Here is a 9901-nt window from a genome sequence, read left to right as displayed (position 1 = left end):
AAGTGTTGCTTTTACCGACGGTTTCCACTCCGTCGGCAATAGTTTTTTTTTTTTTTTTTTGGAATCTAATTTCTGTACCCGCTGCTGCACCTGGTAATCCATAAAATGCAGCAGCATAATGAATATTAACCTGCATAACTATAAAACGTCTAATGCACATTGAAGAACAAGTCATATGTTTCATAATAGCCATTGTCTAACGAAAACAAAATCATGAAGGATTTGAAGATTCAAAATTACAAAACTAGTTTAGGAACAATGAACTTATAATAATCAGATCTTCAACAAGTATCTTATCACCTCTGAAACACCAACAGACCTGCACAAAGAAACAACCGAACAAACGATATTCAAACTCAATGCTTGGAACTCAATTTTAATTTTTTAAGTAGGTGTAACTTGTTACAATGCTAGTACTGCTCCAAGCATTAAGGGTTGAAGTACTAAATGAGAAGATTGTGTACTTTTTCCATGGGTAACTCATCAAAGGATTAAAGCAAAACTAGTTTCATGATACTATATGTTAACTAAATGAGTAGCTTATATTGAAACAAAACTTAACGAAATTATGCAAGAACACAACTAAAACTACGGATGTCACGATTCAATCTGCAGTAATCGATCCAAATTGCAAATTGTTAATAATACTGAGAGGTGGTACTTCATTGTACCTGGAATCTCTCAGCAGCTTGAGGATCATTAGGATTTTTATGAGGATGAACTTGCCTTGCCTGCAGGAAAACATAATCTCTCTAGTTAGACACTTAAGAAAACCAGAATAAACTTAGAATTTATAACAAATTAAAATCCTGATCTAAACTCAATCAAAATCAGTAAAGAATAAAGAATCACAGTGAAATCAAACCAAAATCAAACACCAAACAGAATTATCGGTCAGGAAAAAAAAACAATTGAAATCTCAAACTCAAACTGTTTCAAATCAAATTAACAAGTTCAATTGGTGATTTAGTACTAGATGATTAGATTCTACATACATGTATAGAAATCTTCAGAACAAAAGGCAAAACACATATAAAAGATAAAACAAGAACGATCAATTATCACAACTAGATGAAATAAAAATGAATCAGAGTGAAAGTCACTACTAGTAAGTAATTAGTTAAATTTAATTGAAGTAAACAACCTATGTCACATGGAAAGCATAATGGTAATGGTGCCTAGTATTGTCAGTAGTGGTATAGTATTCCTATTTTCATCGGGTCCCAAGTTTAGTTATATTCAGATTAAGTAGTAAAGAGTTAAAAGTCGTAATAGGAAACTAACATCCTTCTTATAAACAACCTATGTCACATGGAAAGCATAATGGTAATGGTGGTACTAATATCAAACAAGTTTGGGGCATAAGTTAAAAAAGAACACCAGAAGGAGGTATCAAATATAACACCCTAAAAACCTCAAAATGGGAATACGAGACTCATATAGTCGTATGCTTCATCGAAGCAATAACATAATTAATAATTTATATCTTACAAAACTGAGTCATAATTGGGTCTTTAAACATAAAAGATGTGAAATGTTAGGTTATGGTTTTAACATGACATATCATCACAAAGATATACATACAGAATTATACCCATCTAAGTGACTGCATATTCAAATATCATCTATAAGTATCTCTAGCATATTCAAATTCGACACCAAACACACGTGTAGCAATAAACAGTCCGGTCTTTCATCGTACTTATATCAATGTGATGTAGAAAAAACTCAAACAAATTAAATGAAAAATAAATGTAAGATGCATAAAGTATTTACCTTAAACAAAAGTAATCACATCCAAGCTAAATCTGAGAAGAAGTTGTGCGCGTATATTGCCCCTATCCAAACAAAATACAAGAAATCATCAAAATAATTTAAAACAGCAACATACAAAGCTAACATATATGAGATCAATAAGTTAAATTTACCTCTGATGACGAACTAGCTCCCTGTGATCGCATGAAATTCATGACCTGTGTCATTTGTGCTTTCAGAGAAGATACCTCTGATGTGACATTACAAAGCTTCTCTTTTAACTCAGCATTCTCCTCTCTTAACTCAACATTTTGTTCCTTAATATTGGACAGTTCTTGCTCTATTTTCTTATTAGTTGTTGAAGATTGTCGAGGAAAGAGGTCCTTCGGCTTCACATGAGGCATAAGTCGAATTCTACCACTTCGCTCTGGTCCCATGACTTGGGCAAAGATGTCATTAGGACCGGGCAAGTCCTCAAATTCTCCATCAGCATTCTGGGTCGCAATCTCCTTTCTTTGCTCCATATCTTTCTGCAAATAGAATAAACTTGATCAATGTCTATATATTTATCTACATAATCATTATGAACAAAAAAACATAATCGCATGAGATGTAAATTATTACTAGCAGCTCGACTGCATTGGGGTCTACTCCGTTGTCTTTACTTGTATATGCTTTTTCAAAGAGATCGACGCGAGTAGGCTCTCTTTCATTTTCTTGTCGGAACTGTAACAATCAACACACACAAAACAATAATTAAGAAGTTCAAAACAAAAACAAAAATCATAAATACAAGGTTTACCTCATGAGAAACTTGTGCTAGGGATTTCGACCCAAGATGGTGATTAAGTTTCAGAGCAGCTCTATTTTTGGCATTTTGTTCGGCTAACTTCTACATTTAACAGAAAAAAAAAATTCAGAAACTATAATGCAAAAACTTCAAACAATTATAAAGGGATGAAAAAAATTTGTTTTACCTTAATATCATCATTAGTGTCCCAGAGTTGAACCATCGTCAACCATTGAGAAGAGACAATTCCTGGAGGAATTGATTTTTTGCATTCACTCTTGTCTTCAACATCTGTATAAAACTTTCTCTTCGTAGAACATTTATGATCTTTCCATTTTCTGTTTAGCTCTTTACTTAGAAGCTTATCAGACGCATCAGGAACGTCGCACATTAACTTGAAAAACAAATAAGTAAGCAGATTGAAAACAACATAAAAGGAAAAAGAGATAATATTTTAATGAAAACCCAAATCTATTACCTTAATTTCACTAACAGCTTTCTTTTTTTGTTCCTCGTCAACTTCTTTCCATTTTTGTTTTGTTATTGGGAACCTGTTACCATCTCTCGCCAATAATCCTATGTATTGTGCCATTTTTGATGTATTTGGTCCAATTGGTCAGTTCTCTGAATCGAAATCAATATGTAATTTTTGTCCATCTGGAAGTTGATTCAACCACCTATTTTTGTTCTTTCCCCTTCCCCTCTTTCTTGGCGGTTCGGACATGATGCTTCAAGACCTACATAAACAAGAGAAATACTCAACATTAGAATTCATATAGTTCTTCTGTCGGATTTCAGCCAAGACTTGTCCATGAAAGCTAACTTCTTAACATAATAGAATCAAGGTAAATTTCAGAAACTAGTATGCAATCAAATTGATGAAATACCTAGAATAATAAGCTCACATAGACACCAAATAAGCCAGACTACTAAATTAACAAGTATGCCCAAATAGCCAGGTCAGATTAATTTGAAGTTATTCAAATAGCCATGTAAAGACAAAGGTAGTTCAAGATCAAATACCTAATACAGAATTAGAGATTAGAAATTTGTCCAAGATCCAAAACAAATTCATAAAATGGGCAAGCTAAACTGATGATACCTAAGTCAAATTAAAAATAGGAGAAAACCCTTCACCAAATCAACTACTAGAATTATCATTTAACTACTACCATGAGTGACTTTTGAAAGTACCATGCAGAATAAGCCATCTCCAAGAGGCAAGAGTGAACAAATTTAACTAATTAATTTTTTTGCATCAAGTTGAAAGAGTCATACTTATAAGTTATAACATATAAAGTATCACATGAACATACTCGACACACATTTTGAAGTTACTTCTTTCTTGTTATGGTTGAAGGTAGTTTTTACAATTTGTAAACATGACATGACATACTGATTAGGGTTTCATAACTTACTGATAGAGAGGGAGAGAGAGAGCTAAATCGAACAAGAAGAAGTAGTTGATTAGGGTTTCATAACTTACTGATTATTTGATGTAGTTGATTAGGGCTTTTCTCCTCAACCAAGACTCCAAGAGAGAAAGAGAAGAAAAAATCGAACCAGAGAGAAGAGGAGGGATTTTTTCTTTTCTTTTTCTTTTTAAGGGATACTACCGACGAGAAGAATAAAGGTCGTCGGCCAGGGTCAACCAGGGTCAATCACAATCGACTTCTACCGACGAAATTAAACAAAACCGTCGGCCAAGGTCAACCACTACCGACGTGGACAAAAATTCCGTCGGGATAAGATTTGGCGGAATTTTTTTTATTTTGAGCGCCAATAAAGTCCACGAAAAAATAAATATCCCGCCAAACTATTGCCGACAGAGCACATAAATCCGTCGAGAAACTAATATGTGCCGACGAAAACGCTGTGCGTCGGCAATCTATAAAGTACGGACTTTTCCGGAATGACCTATGCCGACGTCTGTTAGTAAAAACCGTCGGCGAAAGTCCAATACGACCGACGACTCATTCTAAAACCGTCGGTGAATAATTTATCGCGACAAATTTACTTTTTTTCGTCGGTAAGGACCGTCGGCAATATTCGCGATTTTTGTAGTGCCTGTATTTCAGTGACTATGAAGTTTCTGATTCTCTGAAACTTGAAGACAAGTTCGAGTTGTGATAAATGGTGGATAAAGATTCATCGTTCATCTATTCTTGTAATGGGCTGTCTATAAATCATTGACACGGGGTTGCCTTTTGTAATGGAACGTCGATAAATCAATGTACGTATATCAATTATTTCAAGTTTGTTGTTTGATTTATGTACACTGTCTATTCGACTAGACCTACAAAAATAGTTGTCCTCGGAGCATACAGATAGACCATAGCCTTCAAGTGCACACCCTTCCTGAACTATACCCACAACCTTACCCTTCAAACTAACAACTTGGATCTGTCCATTCACTAGAAAACACCGAAAATGAATCATACTTCTCTTTTACCTTCAAAAACTTATTTGCATCTCTACACATTCCCAACTACGGACTAGAAACCAATAAGCAATGAGCGATCGGGCAGTAGATATTGATATGATTATATGTGGTGCTTTTTTTAAACCTGATATGTGTCTCTTGTTTAGTAACGTGGAGCTCTATGGTTATATATTGAAGCTACCGGATCTAGGTCTTTTATCGTGTTATGTTAAAATGTCCAACTCAACCAATTAGACGAACAAGAAATTGTATTCTAGCTATGCATGAGAGCACGCTTATCTCCCCATTTGCGGGAGTTATTTCTCCTTCCATTATTAAATGAGAGAGGTCAAACCCCTCAATGCGCTCGGGCCTTGTTTAAAAGTATGTTTATATACGTTTTAATATGTTCTCGACCAGTGCAGGTGATGGCATTGACTGGAATCTGTTATAGTCGTTAACTTGTCAAGACTCAGTCTTGATGTAATTTTTCTTTTGGATCTGAGTACCGTGTGTTATGAAAGTAAATAAACCATCAAGAAAAGCAGCAGAGAAAGTAAGCAATCGCACAAACACGCGAGAGTTACGTGGTTCAGATGACGAGACCTACTTTACAACGAACAATGGTGCGCAAATTTCCACCTAGAATGAAGAACAAATTATGAAGATATCTACTAGAGTTTCAGTTTATATAGCTTACTAAAAATCCTAATCACACCGCCTCACTCCCCTCCAATGGGTGATTATAAAAACCGCATATATAAGAAACCCCGCCTCAATAATGCCGATATTAGATACGTATAAATTTTACCACTCCACACAAATGAAGTTTATTCCTTAGAGTTAGTTTTATACAAGCCATATTTCTTCCAACAACATATTGCAAGCTTTCCAAGTGAAGATGACCCCTCTCAACAAAAAAAAAAAAAAGTGAAGATGACCCAGCAAACCTCATACTTGGGAGACAAGATTACTTGAATAAGCCCTTATAGGGCTTCTCTGTATTCTGTCTCATTTTTCTTTTGTCGTCAAAGATTCGTTCATCAGATACTGACAACTAAAGTTAAGAGTATCGTTTTTGTAGTCCGATCCATGTTTTGACCCTTGCATAATTTACTAGTTAGCTGCAAATAAGCGGTGCAGTCCTTTGACATTTACACCAACCATATTGATTTGACTAGATGCCCTAAATCATAGTTTTCATGACGACCGATGTGGAAATCAATTCCAGGGCCACAGAACCTTCTGAAACGTAATATTCAATTTACTATCGGAAGAATATGATATAACAGATAAATGATTTCAATTTCTTCCCATATCTTAAGCACATTCTCTTTTTGGCAGCAAATTAGTCAAATCTTAACATAAAATGAATTAAAACAGCAATTTAACATCATGCTCTTTTCTCTCTCTCTCTCTCTCTCTCTCTCTCTCTCTCTCTCTCTCTCTCTCTCTCTCTTTCTCTGAAGGAAATTTATTGATAACTTCAGACTGCTGTTGTAGTTTACAAAAATTTAAAAATTCTACCCTGTTAGATTAGTCGCGGAACTTATATAGCTACGAGCAGCATCCGCACTCAGTTCTTTGTGTACCTGAAATATCATATGGACAACATTAAGGAAATTTACGGGAAAAGAGAAGGGAACTGAAAACTATTAGGTTCAATAAAAGCATAATAACAAGCAGGCCTTACAAGTTTTTCGTAAACAGTTTGGAAAGCCTTGCAGAATCTTTCAGCAGCTTCTGGATTAACCTAGTAAGCAACATAAGATATCACAAATTTAAGTTTAAATATATGTTATTTGGGTAGAAGGAAAAGATTAAGATATTGAATATTGAAAATTCTACGATATATTAGAATTTAGAAGTTATCAATTACACATGGGAAAATGGAGAATGTAGCACTACGGCACTAATTGAGTTAAATGTAGTTAATTTGGTCTACCAAAATCATAATATCAAAGATTGACCTAATCAAACTCTAGTATTCAGATATTTCGTAGGTCGAAAACACTAATTCAAGATTGACAACTAATAATCATCTGATAATCAAGTGGTTATGTGCATATGCGGTGCAAGATTAGACAATGACCATTTTCGATCCAATCCCAACCTAAAGTAACTTCATATTGAAGAAGGAAAAATAATCAAACATACCTTTTTCTCAGCAGCCAACTTTAATTTCCCCCAAAATGGATCTGCATGAAAAAAGAAAATCACAATATGAGTTACCTTGATTTATTAATGAACATAAACCCTAAATTTCATTATGAATCTGAATTAGACTCAGGTTTTCAAGTACCCTCTAAAACCCTACAACTAGTGCACATAAATGCTAATGTTTGAATACGAATTGCCAACAACAACTTGTCAGTTGGTTGTGTATCTACTCTGAAAACCCCGAAGTCACAGGTTCGAAACTCGGTGGTGGTGGAAATGCACCATTCATCGAATTGTGCCAAAGGGTATAATAAAGTAGAAGGTAGGAACAAATGAGACTTCAGGCCCCATACGCGGCCTTAAGGGTCTCTATAAGGCTTATTCAATTTGTGATATCTTCATACTACATATCCATTCCATTTAATGACTCTTGAAGTCCCATGTTACAAAAAGAAAAAGAAAATTCTGTAAGTACAGAAAATCCACCATATTATCTAACACCTAAATTGCATAAACACATAAAATCAAGGCCTAAGATAGAATAATCATCTTAAGTTTATATATATATATATATATATATATATATATATACATACATATATAATATTCATAAACGAAGCAAATTACCATCATAGTTAATTCCTGGAATGTCAGCCCCCTCACTCCAAGCATCTTGCCAATCTATTAGCTGTCATAAGAATAAAAGATGACATTTCAATTCTCATAAGTAGGAATTTTTTTACCAAAAATGGAGTAGAAGATGGTTCCCATCATTTTACCTCGTCTTTTGGTGACCTTGAAGTTGATTCTTTTGCATCTAAGTCCGGCTGCAATTTTCGAAAATATGGAATGAAAATAAAGATTAAATTAGCAGGAAGAACATAATTTGTTCTTTGCAATACTACTTTTCCTTTCAAAAGTTGTAAAATCAATAAGCTTTATTCCGAAGTCTTAGGCATTTGAGTTTGTAAAGTAGATCAGTCTTGGGCGATTGTTTCCTTGCGAGCCAGTTTTCAAAGAGAGTTGGGCCCAATGGCTCTGACATAGTATCAGAGCTATGTCTTGGTCTCTTAGAAATAGGTCCAAACTTCGAAATCTTAGTCCTGTCTCGAGGGAGAGTCGGGGCAGTGTAGTGGGGGGTGCGGGTTGTGCACCCAGCTCCCAGCCACCCCACCACTAGGGCCCCTTTTTTTTCAATTCCTAATTAGTCATATTTATTCAATAAGGACATCTCAACGTAGCATATGTTCAATAAAAGAGCAATAGCTTAGCGCACAAACATGTTGATTTAGTATTAGAATGATCCCATGTTGCCGACGAATTAGAATTTATGAAGTAGATAAGCCTATGACAATCCTTTTCCGGAAAATAGGGTTTTAAGAAGATTTATGCAGAACATAGTTTAACAAAATCTAACCCATTTTCTCATTGATCAAACAATACCATAAAAAATATGTGATTAATAGTTTTCAATCAAAAGTTCTAAGATTAGTGCTCATTCTTTCCCCAATTTCAAAACAATAGATATATTTTTATCCTAGACTTCATCGTATATAAAGATATCTAAATATCCAGCCCCTTTCCCTCACACAAACACCCAAAAAAACCCTAAAAAGGAGAACAAGTAAATATGATTACGATTAAAAAATAAGGAAATTGGGAGTGACCCGTAATAGATTTCGATACAAAACGAAATGGGTATACCTAGATTTTGATCATCTAGATCTCAAGTATATAAAAATTAAGAATTGCAACTAGGGTTAGATTATGAACTAGATGGTGACAGGTTAGAGATCGAAATTCAAAAAATTCGTGGTGTATGAGTAGAGTTTTGAAGTGGTTTTGAGAATTCTTACATGGTAATTGCGAGAACGAACTACTGGAAAGAGATTCAGAAGGCGTTTGAACTCAGACTCGTCCATGATCTCTGTTTTTCGCTTGCTGCTTTCCGATTCGACTACCTCTTCTTTAAGTTTGTTAGGTACCGTGGTGGTAATAACTTGGGGTTGAAATTTGGGTGAACTCCGTTTTGGCCCTCAATTTGTGACCACCTCACCCTTTTGCCCCCGTCTGAGTTCGACATTTTGATTTGGACCCAAGGCCAAAAACAATTTTAACTTTTTTTTCGGAAAAACCCTGAAGAACCGAATGAAATTTATTCTATCCTCACTTTATCTTTCTCTGCCTCTACATCTTCTCCGACAAAAGGTCGTTCGCCGACCACTTTTTTCGGTGGCTTTCCAACTTAATGTATTTTTTTTTCAATTTCTTCACTTTTTTTCTCTCTCCGTCTTCTTATATCTTTCATCTTCTTCTTCTTCTTTCTTTTCCTCTTATATTCTCTTTCTCTTCGATCTCTCTACTCTTTTCAGTAGAGGGGAAGAGCCCCCTTCGTCCGCGATCTGATTTTCATATCAGGACGACTCTTTCTTTAGATCTGAAACTTCAAGATCCAGACCGTCATTCGTCGATTAGGAGCTCGTCTCCTTTTCCGCATAGAGTAGAGAGGGAAGTGGAGAAAGAAGGAGAACTAAATAATTAAAAGAACTTGAAATTTAAAATTCATTTGAAAAAGTGGTCGGTTGACGACCTTCTGTCAGAGAAGATGGTAAAGTGGAGCGAGGGCCTGATGATGTGGCGAAAGAAGTGATGCAATCGAAGAGAGATATAAATGAAGCGGTTTTAAATGTTCAAAGATTTTTTATGAATTAATTTTATTAAATATTACAGTATCTTGTGGAAAATGTGTAACTGGATTATATCATCTACTATAC

The 9901-nt window shown here is 35.0% G+C and overlaps 2 protein-coding genes across 3 annotated transcripts; both read right to left on the bottom strand.

Moving 5' to 3' along the window:
• Nucleotides 1-159: 159 nt before the first annotated feature.
• Nucleotides 160-4118, bottom strand: LOC147541900 (uncharacterized). 2 transcript variants are annotated; one of them, XR_015224128.1, is made up of 9 exons: nucleotides 4032-4118; nucleotides 3024-3282; nucleotides 2733-2939; nucleotides 2558-2647; nucleotides 2380-2481; nucleotides 1929-2285; nucleotides 1777-1838; nucleotides 672-731; nucleotides 160-319 (listed from the first exon to the last, which is right to left on the bottom strand). XR_015224128.1 is itself a non-coding variant. In XM_086637957.1 (8 exons), exons 2-7 carry the CDS (start codon nucleotides 3135-3137, stop codon nucleotides 1803-1805), a joined length of 906 nt encoding a protein of 301 aa, XP_086494083.1. In that variant the 5' UTR covers nucleotides 3138-3282; nucleotides 4032-4118; the 3' UTR covers nucleotides 160-319; nucleotides 1777-1802. The 2 variants fall into 2 exon arrangements, 1 of the variants encoding a protein (XP_086494083.1); XM_086637957.1 differs by lacking the exon at nucleotides 672-731.
• A 2135-nt stretch (nucleotides 4119-6253) lies between these two features.
• On the bottom strand, nucleotides 6254-9895 carry LOC147541899 (octanoyltransferase). Its single transcript, XM_086636598.1, has 6 exons — nucleotides 8984-9895; nucleotides 7907-7954; nucleotides 7755-7815; nucleotides 7125-7165; nucleotides 6661-6720; nucleotides 6254-6559 (listed from the first exon to the last, which is right to left on the bottom strand). The coding sequence occupies exons 1-6, from the start codon at nucleotides 9047-9049 to the stop codon at nucleotides 6491-6493; spliced, it is 345 nt and encodes a 114-aa protein (XP_086492724.1). The 5' UTR covers nucleotides 9050-9895; the 3' UTR covers nucleotides 6254-6490.
• Between the last annotated feature and the right edge of the window lie 6 nt (nucleotides 9896-9901).

This window comes from Eschscholzia californica, unplaced genomic scaffold, assembly GCF_041429995.1.
Source record: "Eschscholzia californica isolate CP2 unplaced genomic scaffold, dmEscCali1.0.p SCAF_4, whole genome shotgun sequence".
Lineage (NCBI taxonomy): Eukaryota > Viridiplantae > Streptophyta > Magnoliopsida > Ranunculales > Papaveraceae > Eschscholzia > Eschscholzia californica.
The sequence above is the reverse complement of the archived record's forward strand: the minus strand, read 5'-3'. Positions and strand labels throughout refer to the sequence as shown.

Excerpts from the sequence above, each read along its gene's own strand:
- LOC147541900 (XM_086637957.1), bottom strand. The coding sequence starts at position 3,137 with ATGGCACAATACATAGGATTATTGGCGAGAGATGGTAACAGGTTCCCA. Across the intron at positions 2,940-3,023 it reads AAGCTGTTAGTGAAATTAAG|TTAATGTGCGACGTTCCTGA; the intron begins GTAATAGATTTG and ends TTGTTTTTCAAG. Across the intron at positions 1,839-1,928 it reads GAGCTAGTTCGTCATCAGAG|GGGCAATATACGCGCACAAC; the intron begins GTAAATTTAACT and ends TTGTTTGGATAG.
- LOC147541899 (XM_086636598.1), bottom strand. The coding sequence starts at position 9,049 with ATGGACGAGTCTGAGTTCAAACGCCTTCTGAATCTCTTTCCAGTAGTT. Across the intron at positions 7,166-7,754 it reads TCCAGGAATTAACTATGATG|ATCCATTTTGGGGGAAATTA; the intron begins GTAATTTGCTTC and ends TTTTTCATGCAG. Across the intron at positions 6,560-6,660 it reads AAACTGTTTACGAAAAACTT|GTACACAAAGAACTGAGTGC; the intron begins GTAAGGCCTGCT and ends ATGATATTTCAG.